We start from the raw sequence: 20,769 nt of genomic DNA on the forward strand, positions 1-20,769 counted from the left end.
AATCAGCAGAGTGGGGTTTAAAACGTAATCCGAATTTGTCATTCCGAATACCGGAAGCTATTTTAGACATGAGAAAACGATAAAAATTACAAGCCCTTTTAGGTGATTTTAGTCTAAATAATTGTTAAGGCAAATTTGAAGACCTCCAAAACGTATGGAGTACATAAACATGAATTTTCAGTTAGTGTCCGTCTTTCCCACCTCAGGTTCCCCGCCAAGTGTCCGTCTTTCCCAACTCAATCTTATTACTTCAAAGATATCGGACACATTAATTTGGCAAAATTTCTGCCTCAAAGACAAATTTTATTATGAAAAGTGACCTAGACTATCTGTTTGTGGTGAGATAGCTATATATATTTTGTGAAATTCACGAAAAAAATCAACTTTTACTTAGGGTGTTCGTCTTTACCACCCTTCCCCTAACAAATATCATTTCAAAGTCTTTTCCGCAGCGGACACACACTGGGGTCACAGGCGATTATATATTTGTTCCGCCACCACCACTTCAATCTATCTTTGACAAAGCATAAAAACAACAGTTCGTACATGTGGCTCAATAATATACAAACACACTCCACCTGACATTGTGAAAACCAACGCACTGCATCTTTTCATGGATTTGGGAGCAAAAGGTTTAAGAAGAAATGTAGAATTGCCGGCCTAGAATAGCACTTCGGGTCTTGGTCCCTATCCCCGTCGTAAGAGGCGACTAATCGGCTAACAACGCAAGTAAGGGCGCGATGAAGCCCTTGGTAGATAGCACGAAGGAATTACCGTGAACAGAAGCAATGGGAGGAGTGCCAACGGATATGATACGGATACGAATAAGATCTCTGATCACCGCTGACAACAATACCACGAAAGAGATCCAACGACGCATTCAAGCTGGAAATCGTGCATACTTTGCGCTCCGCAAGACGCTTCGGTCAAGGAGAATACGGCGTTGCACAAAGCTAACGGTGTACAAAACCTTAATAAGACCAGTGGTCCTTTATGGACTCGAGACTGTGACGCTGCTCATGGAGGACATACGCGCTCTGGCCGTCTTTGAGCGGAAAGTGCTGCGGACTATTTTTGGTGGAGTATAAACGGAGAGCGGAGAGTGGCGCAGACATATGAACCACGAGCTACAGGCACTACTTGGAGAGATTCCCATTGTATACTTGGCGAAAGTCGGGAGGTTACGGTGGGCCGGACATGTCGCGAGGATGCCGGACGACAGTGCAGTGAAATCCGTTCTCTTCAATGACCCCGCCGGCACCAGAAATAGAGGGGCTCAACGTGCCAGGTGGCTCGAACAGATCGAAGCCGACTTGCGAGTGACGAGACGCTTACGGAATTGGCGACGAGTGGCCCAAGACCGAGTAGATTGGAGACGAATAATTGAGACAGCACGAGCCACCACGGCTCTCATCTGATTATGTATGTATGTACGAATAAGATTCGACCCTAAATGCCGACACTCGTGCTGTCCTGTTTCCTGAGTAAGGAAGGATAACTCCTTCATGAATTGGGCAGGCTTTTTCATCCCATCTGTTTATTTTTTTGGCTAATTCAGCAATTCCGCTGTAACAGAGCCGAATTTAATTGTGTACATTTTTATTTCATGTAGTATATTACACATCAGCCATTCAGGTGTAAGAGTATTCCTATCTTATCGATACACATTTCTATCTATTACACATGTCGCATTTTTCGGCGTAAGAATATTCCTATTGTTCGAATGTTCACAGTCGGTCTATACACAGCGGGACTGTTGATATGAGGCTTCCATTGTTGTGTTATAAATAGCATCAATTACCGATGCAGCAGACCGCAATGTGAGCGGTAACGGACTGAGATCACCGTCACATGATGATTGTTGCGTAGACGTAGCAGCTAGCATAACACACAAAAATGGTCACAATTGAGGGCCCTGAGTTATGAGCTCATGATCATGAACCAATTAGGCATCGAAAACCTCTTGACAGGACCAACAGCGATGATGTACAACGAGGGAACAACTCGGAGAGAGGACCCAACAAAAACGGAGACAACAAACAAAACCAATGGGAAAAGCAGCATTAGCGCGATGGATAAGACAGGCGATCAAGCCAACGGGTTTGCAAGTAACAGTAAGCTGTTATGACCGCCAATATTCAACCGAGTGGAAACATCCGGCCCCTTCAGGAGGAATATCTGAGACTCGGCAAAATCTGAGAACCAATCTTTTTTTCCAAAATCCAGCAATAGTTTAACCCAGAACGGATGGAAAGGTGACTGAAGATACCATCCTGAATATGATAACGATCAAAGAATTCGATATTGTGTATTTTTAGGCGTTAATGGTATTTATTCAAAGAAAAAGATATAATTGAGTGAAAAAACTCCAGAAAATATTTTTTTATTCAACTTGATTCTGTTTTAATTCAGCCACCTCATTAATGCTCGGTCTGTCAGAACCATACGCGAGTATAGGAAGGTTGAAGAGATGCTGTATCTGCAACTAAAATTGCTGTTAATTTTGATGATTCCATTAGAATTCTTCAACATAAAAAGGAAAAAGTTTTTTTGATTAGTGATGTGTAAGGTGTTCCTAAGAAATATATATAGAGACTTGCGTCCAAGACCGCATTGTTTTGTTTTTTGACGTAGGACTACGTCTAACCGAAAGATATAGGGGGTGAAATGGAAATCTAGGCACTGAACAAGTAGGAAAAAATGCAAGATTTGGAACGCTTATAACTCGAGCATTTCTCAATAGATCGCAAAGGTTTTTGCATCAATTGATAGGAAATATATCTACGTATCTATCATAACGAATAACATTTAATTTTTCATGAGATAAATAATTGAATAATTGTGAAATATCAAGCATTGTCAAAATGCCCTATGTGCCCATTTTTGATTGGTCCATTTTGTGCTCCTCAAATCGTACCGACCAAAACGGGCAACCAGAGTAGCAGCGAAATAGAATGAAGCACGATTGGAAAGGAAAAAGAAAAAAATGAACGAAACATTGGTCGCAGTCTCACACATGCGTAATTCTCGAGCCAGCCAGTTAGCTTAAAAATCCCCGCTCCGCTGCCGTAACGATCATTCTCATTCAAACCGTACACTACATCGGTTCGCATCACAACACATCAACAAACCAACCCAAGCAGCCATGTATGGACATGGTAAAGGAGGAAAAGTGAAGGGAAAGGCAAAATCCCGCTCGAACCGTGTTGATATGGAGTTCCCCGCAAGGGTAGCTAGGGCGAGCGCGTTAGTACCAGTGCACCAGTCCACCTAGCCGGCGTTATATAGTTTCTGCCGCCGAAGTGATCGAGTTAGCTGGCAAAGCTGCTCGCGACGATAAGAAAACCCGCATTCGGAACAGAACACATTCGGTTCGGTGGACAACAAGACAACAGGCAGTTTCAACGTGTGGCGAGTGGCAAACGCAATCGCAAAACGGCATCAGGTAGCAGAAGAAAAAAGTTTGTTCTTTATACAAACTGCTTTGGTGGCAAATCCAGAACAAGGCGGCATCGAGGGCGTTCGAAATGGTTTTTTTTTCAAAACCACGAGTACTAAGTTTTCTAAATTGGAACCATTCCATAAAACAAGGCGCTTTTCAGGGCCATTAAACCTTCCATAAAAGAGTTTAGGAAATACAGTTCAATGCTTTCTAAAACATTATCCAAAATAATAATAAAACACAAATTGATTTTTTCATAATTTGTTAGCCAGGATCTGATGAGTATGTGAATTTGGCAGTTGTTCTGAGCTTATTGATAGTTGGGGACTTTTCCGATTATTCAATTTTCACCAATTCTTAAATTGTTTCCAGATTGAACGTACAGTAATTTACAATTAGTTCGACATTTAGCTAATTGGACGGACATGTAATGCGACTTATTTAGTTGGACATTTTTGTAAACATAGAAATCCAAATTATGACCCCACATTGAAAGTCGACACTGTACCACTGTCATCGCAAATGTTCAATTACAGGTTAAAATCGCCTCCAATGCGACACTGAGTGGTGCTTCGGCACGTCGCATTGAATGTAATTTACTGTACAACATGTCACAGAGCTGGATGGGAAGAAATTTTCTAACTGTGAAAGCTGTGGCGAGTGGCAACAAATCGCTAAACAGGAAGGTTTAGCCAAACAAGATGGGGATATCGGGTGATAACAAAACAATAAACTCTTTAGATTGAAGATAATTTTGTGATCCTGAAAAGGACCGTTTTTAGCCTGCATGTGAATCCAACGAGCGAACAAATCGAAATGAATGTATTTTTTTGCCATCGCTCCCTTTTAACGCTCATTCGTTCGTCTCGTTGGACTCGCCCCTCTGGCTGAGTCTGCCGATTTGTCTCTATCCTGTGAGTGTGTACCGCTAGAGTATAAAACACGCGGACCCCAAAAAAATATCTTATTTTCTTTCAAACCGTAAACCCGTGTGGTTGCACGGCATCGGCATCGTGGACGTAACAAGGGAGGACAAGTTAAGGGAAAGGCAAAGTCTCACTCGAACCGTGCAGGTCTCCAGTTCCCTGTTGGTCGCATTCACTGATTGCTCCGCAAGGGTAACTAGGCCGAACGGATTGGTGCCGGAGCACCAGTATACCTAACAGCGATTATAGAGTTTCGGCCGTCGGAGTGCTCGAGTTGGCTTGCAAAGTTGCTCACGACAATCAGAAAACCCGCATCAAGAACAGAGCAGCTTCGGTTCGGCGCTCATCAAGGCAACAATTAGTTGCAGTGAGTGGCAAAGTGTTTCTCCGGCACGTCGCATTAAATGTAATTTACTGAACAACATGTCACAAGCTGGATGGGAAGAAATTTTCCAACTGTGAAAGCTGTGGCGAGTGGCAAACGCAATAGCTAAACAGGAAGGTTTAACCGAACAAGATGGGAATATCGAGTGATAACAAAAACACAACACCAAAGGTTCTTTTCAGAATCATCAACATATTCATAAAGAGTAAACAGTAAACTAATCCATTTTTCAGGTGGATAGGTAGGTATTCACGTAGGAGAAGAAAATAAAAAAATATATTTAAAATATATATTTAACAAAAGCTGTCCCCTTTGTATAGTCCTACGTCACTCCGGTTATGTCCCCGACATTACCCACCCGTCTTTTTTTTTTTATCCCAACAATTTTTTTTATTAGGCTCATTTAGCAATTCAGCTGTAACAGATCCGAATTCATTCGTGTACATTTTTTATCCTAAGATAATTTTTGTCGTATACTGCACTGTTACCTTTTTATGGCGTAAGAGTATCGCGCTATCTATCGATAAACATTTGTTTTTTTCTATAACACAGTAGTCGTTTAGACGTAAGAGAATTCCTATTCTATCGATGCACAACACATGTCGCTTTGTTGACGCAGGACTGCGAAAATATTATATACAATTCGCTTCTTTACCACTTTGGTTGGATGAGAAGATCCCATTTTTAACACTAAACCACCACGAGGGGTCAAATGACCCATTTTAAACTTTTAGTCAAAATTTTCTTACAAATTACATTGTCACAACATCATTTGTCTACACGAATTTCCCTAAAACATACGTCGAATGTATTTTTCAGTGTGCTCCTTTCTTGTTATTTTTTTACTGCGAAATATATGTAGTCTGCCCTAAATACCGCAACGGGTCATTTGACCCTTGCAAACATTTATATGATATCAGAAAGATTTGAATGTGTGATTGGGATACAAAACCATTGCATTACACATTTTTTGCTATTGCTTCATATATTTTGTTGTATTTGTAAATGAATAGTGAAAGGTCAGAATTAATTGTATTGCTGACTATCCAAGCAAGCTAACAGTAACCATTCCACGCTACAGTGCTATGTCAAAAATTGTAATTTCAATATTTTGCTAATAATTTTTATCCCAAAATGTCGAAATATACAGGGGAAATATGGTATGCCACGTTTTTCAACAAAACTATATAAATAGAGTCATTGTTCATCAACTATTTATAAAGGGTCACTTGACCCGCTGTGGTAAGAATAGGTATACATGAAACATCGGTAGGTTTAGTGTCAATTACTATAATAGGCTTTAGTCAATATTTTGACATTCCCCACTCCGAATCGTTTCCCTATTCATGAAGCAAATCGACCGTGGTTAAACCGTGAGATTACCACAGGAAGCTGGGCTTAATTGGACGGCATTGGAGTTGAATAACACTTTTGTTTCAAGTTCCATCTCTACAAAATCATATTAACTCAGGGGTTAAATGGGCGTGATCATGACAGTCGCAAAAGGCTTTGTGTAGTTATCCTTCAGACAATTCCTCTTTACGTGTTTTTTATGAATAAATATGAGGATCGCTCGCACCTGGATGGGGTTGCAAACAAACACAACTTTCGGTATTGGGTGGCTGCCAACCCAAGGGTACCCAATGTACTATATTTATACACTCCGAAGGTTACAGTATACAGATTTTGAACCGTTTCAGCATCTGTGTCTAATTCAGTGCGTCGAATGTTAAAATGTTGACAAAAGGCTTTTTTGTCGCAATCACTGACCAATCACTGTTTTCGATAAAGATTTCCTTCGATCCTCCGAAATGATTTTGCTCTTGAACTTTGTATCACCGATGTGTGTGACATCCGAGGAACTGCTGACTGCTTGCTAGCTGGAGCAAGAACAAGTGTGTCGCCTGGTTGCAAAACCGGCTAACTACAAAAATAAAAATGTTACGGGAAAGGCGATTTTCTGTAGCATCATGCCACCTGTTTTGCAGCACATCATGATTTTCAAACGCGTGTTTTACAGGGAATTGATCGATATTGGTGTTCACATTAATATTTCAATTGAAACAATGTTAATTTAATTTTATACCTATACAAAAAATATGAAAATTATAATCTCCATTATATAACACCAAATTTCCGTGTTTTATTGCCGGAGGATTATAGTTGCGGAATTCACCCTTCCCGCCCCGTTGATTACAAGTCAACAGATTGGCTTATTTGATTATTTGGACAACAGAAGAGACATGGCATAAATGCTATGATAATTGTCAAACAGAACTGAATTTGAATTCTCTTGATCAAATTTTATGGTAAAATTTGCAAAAATCATAATCTTCATCGCAAAGACTTTTCAGCATCTAAATATTACTCCGTTAGAGGGATCTAAGCGGGTAAATTTAAGAATGTTTGATTGAATTTATTCTCGGTTTTATTAACTCAGTAAAATTCTGCAAAAAATATATAAAATATTATTTATTTAGGTTTACGTGCCCCGTTTTTATTACTGAACTATTTGATCAGCCTATTCTGAATAGATTTGGGCGATTCAGTCAGTAGTGATGCGAAATCTTCTAGCATGTAATATGTTATGGACAACATCGAATCTCAAGGGATTCGAGAACCTCGGGTTCCGACAATAGATTTGATTGTCAGCAGAATCCAATAAATTGAAACCTCGGGTGAACTTCAAATTTTCAACCTGAGGACTATTTCTACACAATCAGGTAAAAGGAAGCACCCGAAGTAGCCATACCTTCGCGCCAGGAAACAAAAAGAAGAGCTCGTAAATTAGTTATGAAGTAGAATATCACAACATTCAAATTCAATATTTCCTTTTGAGGAGGAATATGAACTTGTTTAGGATACCTTCCAATTCTAATAACCCTTGGTAGTCATATGGCAAGTCTTTATTTATTTGGGCTGAATGTCTTGAAACTGAGCATCGAAATGCTGAATAAAGACATGTATGTTTTGAAAATCAAAAGATGGCGCCATATTTTTTTTCTTGTTTTTATTAAACCTTATTTAAAAAAAATAATAATATGTTCAGTGCGGTATATATCAAGTCATCTCCGTCAATAACACACGAGTGAGAGGATCAGATTGGTAGTGAAAGATATATGGAACATCAAATGTGTTTACTGTTGATAATAAACAAAGTCGTCATCGACAACGTACTTTAAAATAGATCTTCCGGGAACCTCAACGATATCATAATATCATGGTTCCTGGACAGGAAACACAAATCGATTGAAACAACTACAATAAATGATATACGGTGTAGTGTGAGAAACGCTTACGATTCATTGAAAAACAATATTTGAATTGATGCAAAACAACGGACTTCCATGACTTACAAAAATGTAATAAAATCTTGGAATGAGAGAATACATGATTGGTTGAAAAGCTTGAAATGTGAATGTCGACCACATGAACGTTGTGATTGTCGAATGATAACAATGAGCAAATGAATGAACGGGCCAATTTTCCACGTCTTAATCTTAAATTATAATACCTTAGCCGTCTAAAATTGCACGAGCAAGGTGTTAGTTTTGCTACAGCAATATTTACAACTGACTTTGCTCGTACACACTTAAAACTATAATCCTTAAAACTAATTCGCTTTAGGATACACAGGATCCATAAACTAATACGAATAAATAACGGTAAATTCCAATCAGAGCAATTCAAACAATTCACACTATGAATACATGTTTAACCAAATCATAGGGAAAATGAAAACTGCAAAGACTAAGCAAATATAAATTTCAAAGTGAAGTGTTTTGTAGTATAGATTGGAAGACATGTGAATAAAGATAGAATAGCAAAACGAAAATCAAGTAACTAAAAGACGTATCATCAAACCAACATTCATAATTGTGTTAGTTATCATAACGCAAATAGAAAAAAAAATATTTCGTTTACTCAACCAAAATATTGTGATTCAAACACAACCAAACAAACATTCAAAAGTAGTATATACAACAAAAATTTACATGTACAACGCATATTGAAACTTATTCTAGACCTAGAGAGCATTGTACAGGAAAAAACAGAACGCAGGAAAACGTCTTTTTGAGGGCCAAATTCAAACCGAACCAATCATTGTTGCCAAATCACAATACTTTTCAAGCCAAATGTTTATGGTTCCAATTTTTTGTCCGAATTTTCGATTCCATCAAACAAGATTGTGAAAAGACAACCTGTTTTTTTTTTGTGTTGTTCTGAATACCAATATTGTATGTCAACTGACTCTGAGTAATCTGCAAGTTGTATTTATTTGTTGTTTTTTTTTTTCAATGTTTCAAATGTTACAAAGCGCGTGCTTTTGTAATATGAACCGAATAAATTTTTACAGATAATTAATTCAAGTATAATGCCAATATTGGGATCAGTGAACAAAGGTAGAGATCAAAACTGCATCAGTTTTATTGGGTTCTACAAGTGAATCATCCTTCGTTAGCTGAAAAATGCCAATTTAAATTCACTGCCGAATTGTGGTTGCATCAATTTAGTGTGTGACTTTTGTGTCAACAGAATGAAATAGATAGAAATCACACAACTCTAATTAGACTTCTCGAACGAAAAGCTTCGAGACATTTTTGAAATACTTTCTGGTAGAGTACCATCTTCTACTGTGTCTTGGAATTTAATTTTAATAGTTGCAGATGACTCATATTTCAGTAAATATCAAATACAATTAGAATGATAGAAGCAAAATTTCACCATGTTTTTGTGTCCACAGATTCAATTGAGTTCAGGTAGGAAATACTGTTTTTTCTGAATGTTTTGTGTGTACAAATATATGATAAGTTCTTCTTCTTCTTCCTTTGAATTATAGAGATTTTAAAATCAAAGAGTTCATTCGTCTCTGTTTTATGATAAGTTGGTTAATCAACCCACCACATGATGGCATTATTTGCTTCTGTCATTGCAAATCAATCGAACTCAATAATTTACCGAAATGATCATAATTTAAAAAAGAAAACAGTGAAAAAAGAACAATAATAATCGGAAGCACGGGCCTAATCTATACTACATTCGGTTCACTGACGAACAACTCACCTGTGCGATAAAATGATTGGATTCGAGTCCGCGTGAAGAACTGCTACTGCCGCCTCCGCTTTGATGAACCCTTTGATCTCGTCTAATACTAAGGACCATTCGAGCTGGTCTTCTGGTTCGTAGCTACAAAACACAACAGACGTTATTTAAAAAAAAAAAACAGGAAAACCTGGAAATCTTAGCTTACGTCGTCGTGTATTCCTGTATTTGTCGCTCTAATTCAATAACTAATTCTCTCACTAGCTTCATCTTTTTCAACAATAAACAAACAACAATAAATCTGGCGTAGTAACGTAATTTCTTAACCATCAGATCAGGCCGGTCCTCTTTGATTGCGCGGGAGTAGTACGCACGACCTCTGATCGCAGCATAAAAGGAATACGCTTCATTCAGATAATTTGTTTCGCTGGTTCTAAGACTAAAATGAAAAGAAAGAAGAGATTAAATGAGAATATTACATCATGCTTCTCATCGGAACACTCACTAGTAATGATAATAGAGTTGTCCAATTTTACTAGCTATTTCACCGATTTGCCATCGCTTTAATCCGTACTTAGAATCTAGGATTAGTCTATGTTGCTGCTGAAACTTCCACAGTTTGGTATAAACATCGAAGGTTCGCCCAAAGTAAGCCTGCCACTGCCGGTGTCCATATTGGGGGAGATCACGCAGCCCATTGAACAGCTGCTTGGACTTCTCCAACAGATGGCAAAACTCCAGCACTATTTTCCTATCCTGCTCTTCTGTTGCGGCCATCTTAACCATGCCGTCAGATGTTCATTGGAAAGCTATCTGGAAATGCAAAATGATTTAGGTTCAAAAAATTGAATGTAGTAAGCTTGGAAATATGACTGGAAGAATCATAGTGACACAGTTTCAAAACGTATTCAGAACTTCGGAGAAGTTCTGAATACGTATGCAAACATCAATTGAACAAATGATAATGATGAGCTTGATGTTATGGACACTGGCAGCACTGCGTCAGCTCGATCGTTATCGTATCCCTCGATAGCTGACAAACCTGCCTCAGCTTGACAGCTATGCCGAGGCGAGGATTACGTCATTTGTCGTAATCGTCGAAAACGGACATCATGCGGCACTTTGTGGACGCCGGATGCCCTCGTTCCGGCATCCACAACATTTTGGCACTATTGGACAACAATCAGAGCATCGTATGAAAGCCCGGTTCCGGACGGCCGACGACCCTGAGCGACAAGAAGCTCCAAAGAAGGTGGTGATGGACGACGAGACCTATCCCATCATGGATGGCAACGACTGGCAGGGCACTTCGTATTTTACTTCCCCCACGAAGGAAGTGAGCTCCGAAGTGAAGTTTATTTCACACACCAAGTTCTCCAAGAAGGTGCTGCTGTGGCTGACAATCAGCGAGAAGGGGATGTCAAAGCCACTCTTCTTTAGCTCCGGACTGGCCGTGAACGGGGAAATTTGAAGTACGAAGTGTCTGCCAAAAGTTGCGTCGTTCATCAATAAATACCATGAAGGCGAAGACGCGGTGTTCTAGCCGGATCAGGCGTCGGCCCACTCCTCGAAGCGATCGTTTGAGGAGATGGAGTGCCTTAATATCAACGTGGTACCCAAGTCGGCGAACCCGTGCAACGTCCCCCAGCTGCGTCCCATCGAGAATTTCCGGGCAAACCTGAAGCATTAGATCTACTCCAACAATTTTGTCGCGAAAACTGGGAAGGAAATGATAAATAAAACGAAGAAAGAACTCCAAAACAAACCTACACGTATGTTTTCGTCCACCATGACGAATGTTCCGGTTAACTGCCGAAAGTCCGCTTGCTAGGTGGTAGATGCTCTTGCTAATATAATTACCTTCCATAGGAACTTCATCAAACTCAAACCCACTTGGCAACCGCCGAAGAACTGAAATCGGCGGATCCTGAGTGTGTCTGGTATTTCTCGTTAATCTGAAGAAACCCGAGTACATTCCTCTTATCTGGAATGCTGCGGTTGAGATTCAGGGTGTTACATTCAAAAGTATACTTCTGAAAGGCACCGATCTTCTAACACCGCTGCTGGAAGTTCGGTTCGGATACCGCAAGCGGAATGATGCGATCTGCGAGGACTTGAAGCAGATGTTCCATCAGTTTCGCATCCTACCTTGTGTCGTTCACTCGCAAATATTCCTATATCAGAAAGAATTGATCGGAGTTAAACGGCACTTGCGAAGTAATGTTGTGCATGTCAATAATGTCAACCAGCTGGAACAAATCGTTGTTCGTGTTGTTGATGACAACAGGGATCTATTTGTATGTGCGATATACCTGCCTCCCAATACTGAACCGATGAATTATGAGCAACACAGTGCGTTTATTCATCGTATTTGCAACCAGATGAGAGATAGAGACAGGGTGATTATAACTTGCCACTGCAGCCTGCGAGAAAGCAGTGAAGTCCATCAGCACGATAGCGAGGATAATGCCGCTCAACGTTTTACACTGCAGTAGCAAAAATCGTCTTCTAGCTACTGTATCCTCGTCAGTAGGTGGTATGGAGAGCCAGTCTGGCCTGCGGCTCTTGAAACCTACCGTATTCCAATATACTGCGTAGTTTCGACTCATGGCGTTGCGAATTGCGACCACGTACAGGACGACCTCGTTGAAAGCGGTTTACGTTATCGCTGGTATGATCCCGATTGGCATCACCCTTTTGGGAGAGTGCTATAGACTCAAGGAAACCAGCAGTATCCGAACAACAGCGAGAGTACAATCACTTTCGAAGTGGCAGCAGGAATGGGACATGGCGGAGAGCGGTAGGTGAACGTATGGGCTCATACCGTCACCGTGTATCTCCGCGGATAAACGGATACTAAAGATACCCCATACCCCACGATACCCCACGAGAGTAGCTGTGACGAAGTGCGCGTCATGATGGAGAGCACTACCAAATCGGTGCCTTGTAGTGAAGAGAAATCCCGCGAGGGTGAGTAATCTCTAACGGTTGCGCTGCAGTCTTCTTTTGTCATTCTGCTTCCTGGCGACATAGAAACTTGGGACACCGTACCCATCTGGAATCGGAACTGAAGCAGGGACTCTTTACCCACTTGGTCACTAATTTTGTCACATTCTGCTTCGGCGGGATCCTGTATCATTCTTCGCGGTTTCCGAATCGGTTCACAATACCCGGCGAACGATGTATAGCGATCCTGGCATCCATGACAGCACCCTGAAGTTCAAGACGTGGAATGAACAAAGTTTTCAGCTATTGACATCACGAGTGCACAGTGAACATTCCTGTTGATCTTCGCCCGAAGATAGGACACCCCGGCGTATGCATCCGCACTAGTATCCGTGAATAAATGGATTTGTAATGGGTCGATCTCTACAAATGAGAATCCAGAGAAGTTCGCACGATCGATGCGCATCTTCGAAATCTCTCCAAACCCAGCGATCCAGTGTCGCCACTTCGTCATAACCTGTCAAAACCTGTCTGGACCTGTAAACCGCGAGTAATCGGTCGAATCCTACTGAACATAGATTGAGATTGGAATTTTGAATAAACAAATCTTGAATTAGCGGTAAGGCCATTGAGCCTTACAAATAAATTAATTGGGAAAAAACCTGTCTGAATTCTCCAAATATCCTGGATGATAATCAGCTCGAGGGCAACAAAGTTAAACAGGATGCTCCTGACGCCCCTTAACAGATGGCGCTTCGTCGGCGTAACTTCCTCCACGTTCACAAATTGATCATCCTTCGGCATTGAGGACATATCGAATTCAAACAAATAATACACTTCATTGAACGGTTGGCAACAAACATCCAAGGGATTATTCTGTCCGTATAGAGTACGATGTGCTGTCGTTTTTGCAGTGTCTGTGAGTGGATCAGTGGGCAGCGTTCTTCATATGTGGTCAGATGTTGGTCGTTGCGTTGGAGATGACGAAGAGCATATCGGAAGAAACTTTTCTGCACACGTTCCAGGCGAGCGATGTGAACAGCGTGGTATGGGGCCCAAACAGTAACACCGTATTCCAATATACTGCGTACGAGAGACACATACAACAATTTGAGACAATAGACATCTCTAAATGCCTGAGTGTGGCGTCTAATGAACCCGAGAAAGGTGAAAGCCTTAGCGTTGACCGTTGCAATGCTGCGTAAATTTTAGTTTGTTGTCGAGCACGATACCCAGGTCTTTGACGGCTGCAACTCTTTCCACTTCGGTCGACCCCATCGTATATTCAAATGTGATTGGTGAGCAAAGCCGTGAAAATGTTATCGCATGACATTTCCTAATATTCACATCCATGCCATTTACTGAGCACCATTCCAGCAAAGTATCATCCATTTGAAGAGCACAGCAGTCCATACGTGATGTTACTTCAATTTCAGATCGTCTGCATACATCAACTTAGGCGATTTCAGAACAGCGCAAATATCGTGAATAAAGAGTACGAAGAGCAGAGGACCCAAGTGACTGCCCTGCTGCACGCCAGAGGTGACAGCAAAGGGCGAAGAAACTAACGAGCCAATCCGTACGTGTGCACTACGATCAGTCAGATACGAATTAATCCAATTGGTTAACCAAAGTGGAAACCCGTATCGCTTCAGTTTATCCACAGCAAGGGCGTGAGGAACGCGGTCGAAAGCTTTCGAAAAGTCCACGTAAATGGCTTCAACCTGCTGCCTTTTCTCAATTTTGTCAATCCGCAGAGAAACGTAGCTCATGAGATTTGTTGTAGTAGACCGTTTTTTGACAAACCCATGTTGTTCGTTTGCGATGATGTGGCGGACAGATGGGTATATGAGATCCAGCAGGAAGAAACTTTCGGCATGCAGCTCAGAATCGATATTTATTATATTCCTCTTATTATATTCCTCTGTAATTTTGCACATCGTTGACGTCAACTGATTTATGAATAGGGATTATTGATGTAGTTTTCCATAATGCGGGAAACTGCCCTTCGCTCAGCGAACGGTTGAACGGCAAAGTAGACGGCAAAGCCAACCAGGAGCTGCATGCCTTGATGAAAGAAGGTTGCAACTTATCCGGTCCGGCTCTCTTCGAGGCTTCGAGACAGCTCAACTTCCTGTAGACGTCTTCTTCGGTGAATGAAATAAGCCGCATGTTCAGGTCATATGACTGCAGACTACTCAAGTACCGTTCAGACAAAGGTGGTGAGATATTACTTAACACACTTCGAAAGAAGGACGAGAAAAAGTTTGCTGAGTCAACTGATGATGACGATGTACTGCCTTTGTAGAAAACGTTCTGAGGAATTCCATTGGACGATAAATGTAGTTTGATGTGTTTCCAAAGCTGTTGTGGTTTAGTCTTGACGTCACTCTGCACACGGCTTATGTAAGATCTAAAGCATGCTTGGTTCAAAGAGTTGAATTGGCGCTCCAATTCCCGCACAACAGTCTTTTGATCATCGTCTCTCAATTAGAAATACCGCTTTCGTGCCTTCCTAAGTCGATTTCAAAGATTCCCCAAATCTCTGTTCCACCACGGTTGTTTACACTTCGGTTGAACAAATCGTTCGCGCAAAGGTACGTTCCCATGAATGATTCCATCCATGGGAATGTACGCTCCAATCAATCGACGAAATTTTAGCGTTCAAATCAACGAAGTTACATTGCCTGAAGTAGTAATATTGCTCCTCATGATTATCCACACGTTTCATATTCAAAACGGTTATCTTGACAATAAAAGACTTATGGTGGCGATCTATGTTCATCAACGGCATGGGGGGTTCGAAAATTTCACAGCACATTATGTCATTGATAGAAACCAAGTCTAACATTCTCCCACTGTCATTCATCAGTTGGTTTACTTGCTGTAACCCGGCTGAAAGAATCGATTCCACCAGAGTAGTCTCCTGTTCAGATGATACATTGGTAAAGGGTGTGTCACATCAAATTGCATCACGGAAAAAACGCTGTAGAAATTTAATTTTTAAGAATTATATCTTCAGCTTTGGTTTTATAATCAGATAAGAGTGTATAGATCACGTTGGCCATGCTTCACTGTCAATTTTTCGTAAATTTGGAAAAATGTCGTCGAACGAAAAAGAGCGTCGTGAATTAATCTTGTACACTCATTTCGAGAATCCGGAGTTGTCACATCGGGACATCGGTAAGATGCTGGGAATCGTCCAAACCACGGTCAGCAGAGTACTAAAACGATACTTCGAGAACCTAACCATCGACCGGAAGGTGAAGAACGGCAAAAATGGATGCTCCGTCAGTGAAAAAGATCACAAGCGCGTAGTTAAGCAGTTTAGACGTGATCCGAGAAGTTCGGTCCGGGATGTCGCCAATAAGCTGAATTTATCAAGTTCATTCGTCCAGCGGACCAAGCAGCGGGAGGGCCTGCGTACATACAAGGTTCAGAAGGCTCCTAACCGCGACGAAAGGCAAAACATGGTGGGGAAGACGCGAGCCCGGAAGCTGTACACCGAAATGCTGACGAAGCCGCATTGCCTGGTAATGGACGACGAAACCTACGTCAAAGCGGACTTTCGTCAGCTGCCGGGCCTGTTGTTCTTCTCCGCAGAGGACAAATTCAGCGTTCCGGAGGAGATTCGCAAGCAGAAACTATCCAAGTTTGCCAAAAAGTACATGGTGTGGCAAGCGATCTGCTCTTGCGGAAAGCGGAGCGCCCCCTTCGTGATGACCGGCACGGTAAACGGGCAGGTTTACCTTAAGGAGTGCCTACAGAAGCGCTTACTACCACTATTGAAGCAGCACGAGGGCCCGACCATCTTCTGTCCGGATCTCGCTTCGTGCCACTAGTCAAAGGACGTGTTGGAGTGGTACGAAGCCAACGGGGTCACCTTCGTGCCAAAGGAAATGAACCCGCCCAACGCGCCGGAGCTTCGCCCAATAGAGAAATATTGGGCGATTATGAAGCAGGCCCTCCGGAAGAACCCAAAAGTTGTCAAATCGGAGGGGGACTTCAAGAGAAAATGGATTTCTGTTCAAAAAAAACTACAACCTGACGTTGTACAGAACCTTATGGACGGGGTAAAGAGGAAGGTGCGAGCATACGGGCTTGGACTCGAAGTATGAATAAAAAGAAAATGTCAAAAGTTGTTTAATAGTTTTTATTTTACTGTCTAAAATTTTCAAAAGGATCGGTCTACTGGGCGAATTTCTACAGCGTTTTTTTCCGTGATGCAATTTGATGTGACACACCCTTTAGGTATGAAACTTCCGATATCCTCATCGAAGCCCCAGTGCAGCTGATTTCTTGGATAGAGTTCTCAACTTCGCCTCCTCTCCGAGCGACTTCTCGAAAAGTTCCTCAAAAGCTCGAAGTGCATCTCTCCTTTCAGGGTGCGCCTGGTGTTCCGAAGGAATGATGCATAAGTCACTCCTTCCTTCACCCCGAGTTCACTACCAACTGCCTTCACCTTCCTTCGTATTATCCGGGACATTTTTAGTCTTCTTCAGGTCTTCTTCATCCGCTGGAGTATCCCTTTTCCTTTTGTCCAACCGTGAATTCCTGGGTCCCTTCGGCGTCTCCAGTACCACAACAACAAACGTGACTTGACTGGAAAATGAATTGACTAGCGTTGACTAGCGAGGATGACTGGTGAACTAGTCCAGTCAGTAGTTATTTTAACTGACTCGACTAATGAATACAAATCAGCCTCTTCATTCAACTGACTTCAATCCACACTATCATTTGCCCCTGACACTAATTTTATACCCGCGTACGCAATCTTATTTTTACGTCCATATAAAGAGGAACGAAAACATGATTTCTGATGCAAAAAAGAAGTTACCCCATCAATGGACGGTTTATTGTTTACCCATCGTGAACTCAAACCAACGAACTTAGACATTTATCAAGTATGCTATAACGGTCCTCGCGTTAGTATTCGTAAATAGCGTGCAAAATAGCGTACACACACTGCACGCTATTTTATACGTGTGAGTAATTTTCGTGTACGATACAAAGAATCTAGCTCATCTATAGCATATGTCAAACTACGTTGAATTCAAACATCGATGCATGCACACGTACTTGGGAGAGAGAAAGAGAGGAACGAATTCGTTTTGGGGGAAGTCACATCAAAATGCAATGAGGACAATTTGACTGGGTAGAATGAAATGATATAGTCGAGTCGGTAGAGGGAGATAGCGACTAAACGCCCGACTGACTCTTTAGTCGTTTTGGCGGAGAAACTTCGTGAAGAAGCCAAAAGTCAATACCAACTGAATACGGATATAGTCAGTCAAATAGTCAGCTGACTATCCTCAGTTGACTATGACTATGGAGAGCCCTGATTCTAGGAGAGATGAACAGATATTCTACATATTCTCAGCGCCTAATTCGCATAGAAATTACTTCGATATTTGGGGGCAAAGTGGTCGGTGGTGAATAACGAATTACAATGTTCTGTTTATAAAAATCTGATATACCTTATCACATTCTGCTCTTGGAGGGGTCCCTTCGACCCTGAAAAATACGCCACAAATACGTCCCATAATGCGAAACGTTATGTGTTATGTGCGAGAGATCACTTTGCACCCACCAATTGACCACTTTACCTCCATACCAAAAAATGTTAATCTTTCAATTATTTCAATTATGAAAAATGTACTATGTTAAATTTTTATAGTGAAGCACATTTGGCATATTTGCTATTTTGAACAACAATAAGTTGAGCTACAATATTCTTCGAAAAACGGATATTGAAGCGATATGCGGACGCTAGAAATTGGCATATTCTAAGGAATATGCCCCACTATGCCCCCACCTCTCCTACTCCTTGCGCGTAGATCAAGGCCTCTAAGACGTTGTGACCAATCGTACCATCCTATTCAAAAGTCACTTTAACGTACTTCCTAGAATGCAATTTTCATACATCAACACTGAACCGTTCGTTGCTGAGACTAAACATGCCAACTGGCTTTTTACTATTTTTCGACCAATTGCAAATAATAAAGACGCCGAGCCACGCAAGATAGTAAGTTTTCAGAATGTTATAAAATTTTCAAAGTTTATTCTCGCACACCCGTATTCTTTGTATCATATATGCTCAGAATAAAAAAAATTGGTTGATGCAGTACACAAATGTTACATTTGATGCAGTACACAAAAGTTATCATTTTTCCAAAACTATGTAAAACAAACTGGAAAAGCATGGCAGTTTACAAGTATCAGTATATTAACAGCTGTCGGTACGAATTTGACAAAAAACTAGTCCGGAATCGACCCCTATATTAATATGTATTGTCATATTTTTTTTTTATAAACAGCATTTCGAATTTAGCTTGAAGGATACGTGATTTTCGTGTGAAATACTTACAAATGAATACTAAATGGGAATTTAAACGTATATCTTATCCTATATCCTAGATGCTCGAAAAAGTATACCAATCACTACTGCCACGTGGAAATTAACTGTTTTCCAAACATCAATAACCCTTGTATCGTCTCATACTTTGCACTTTTGCTGTTGTGGAAATTCGCACATGAGTTTACTCTACTGAATGTCATCTGAACTACATTTGAGCGAGAACTATGTTACGGAACAGAACCACATACAAATTTCGTAATTCACCAAACGTGCTCACATCGATTTGGGGCCGAACAATTTAATCTTCAGCATAACGATTAGTTTAATCACACAACTTCCGATTGGCGCTTCTGCACGTGCGGAGGACTTCAGCTCTTTTTTTTCGGGAAACTGCTCTTCTCATACAACAAGAAGTTATGTAGAAATATACTACCATAATATTGATTTCTGTTTATGAACTGATTTCCATGTGTCGCTGCTATAATGGCAACGCGAAGCACTAACACACACGTGTATATGATGTATATACGTATAAACTCACTTACAAACGATATTCGAAATACACCAAACCATGATTAGTTTTACATCTATAGAAAGATAACATCTATGCCAGGCTATCTTGTACGGATTTTTTCCTTACTGTATCCTTTACTGCAATCAAAATGTAATTCAGTTTGTTATGGCTTTGGGGAAAACATGACCACATTGACTTCCTTTATTATCTGACTTTCAGATCGGTATGAAATCTAGCACTTGAACTTAGTATAGGCACCGACTAATCGATCGTAAAGAATTTGAATCACACACAAAACCATCAATATCACTATTAGCTCCACTGCCTTAACCATTATTGAATTTTATTTAAACGTTCTTTCTAAACAAATCATTGTAAAATACATTCGTAAATTCATTTTGAAAAAGATTCTCATTTCGTGGAAAAAGGAACGTAAGCAGAATTCACATTGACCCACAAGCACAATTTACAGTGATCAATCGCAAGGAAAATTTCACTCATCGAAAGGATGTGAAATAGAAAATGCATTTTCACACTAGAATCCCACTTACAGCTGATTAATTTCTACGCAAACGCATTTATCCGCACGTACGCCTTGCTTTAAAAGTAGTTTGAATTTGGTTAAATTAGTTTAAATAGTACTTTTTTAATAATTTTAAGGCAAAATCTATATTACTAGATTTGAGTGAAAAAACTCGAAAACATTATGGCGAAAAGTTTCCTGGCACGGCCAGCAGGAGTCGCACCGATTTTCATCATTTCACCCCCTCTGTCACTCATTCGCACACTTGCACACTTGCGAAGGGATGTAGAATCCTCCCGTATATTACACACTAACAATCGCCGCACACTCTCGCTCTCGCTCGCGAATCATCATAGCTCACCAAACTCACACTCGCGAAGAAACATCGTAACCATACTATCCCACGAGGACACAAAACATGCTTTTCCCTCACACAGTCCATTCATATTTTTGATTGAGGGGACTAAAGCTCTCTCGCTCTCCAGTTCCAGTTTATTGGTGAATTTTCTCCCTCCAGTTGCTTTTTTTCTCGCATCCTAGTGTCAACAACAAAAAGGATAGGAGATGCCAGAAATGCATTTTCTGCCAGACTAGTTCGAACTCTCAGGTTCGAACTATACACAGTGTGTCAT

At 40.9% G+C, this 20,769-nt stretch overlaps 1 protein-coding gene across 7 annotated transcripts in view; it reads right to left on the reverse strand.

The window, feature by feature from the left end:
• Positions 1-20,330, reverse strand: part of LOC129764894 (protein SCAI) — a 43,476-nt gene extending 23,146 nt beyond the window's left edge. For 3 of the 7 annotated variants that reach the window (XM_055764517.1, XM_055764516.1, XM_055764510.1), the window contains exons 1-4: positions 20,166-20,329; positions 10,302-10,609; positions 10,005-10,235; positions 9,818-9,940 (exon numbers count right to left, since the gene is read on the reverse strand). In XM_055764517.1, coding sequence (XP_055620492.1) covers positions 9,818-9,940; positions 10,005-10,235; positions 10,302-10,582 — 635 coding nt within the window. In that variant the 5' untranslated portion in view covers positions 10,583-10,609; positions 20,166-20,329. Of the gene's footprint in view, positions 1-9,817; positions 9,941-10,004; positions 10,236-10,301; positions 10,610-19,109; positions 19,202-19,348; positions 19,425-19,645; positions 19,717-20,165 lie in introns of those variants that run through there. The other 4 variants (XM_055764514.1, XM_055764512.1, XM_055764513.1 and 1 more) reach the window with 4 other exon arrangements.
• Positions 20,331-20,769: the final 439 nt, after the last annotated feature.

This window comes from Toxorhynchites rutilus, chromosome 2 (genome assembly GCF_029784135.1).
Source record: "Toxorhynchites rutilus septentrionalis strain SRP chromosome 2, ASM2978413v1, whole genome shotgun sequence".
NCBI classification, from domain to species: Eukaryota; Metazoa; Arthropoda; class Insecta; order Diptera; family Culicidae; genus Toxorhynchites; species Toxorhynchites rutilus.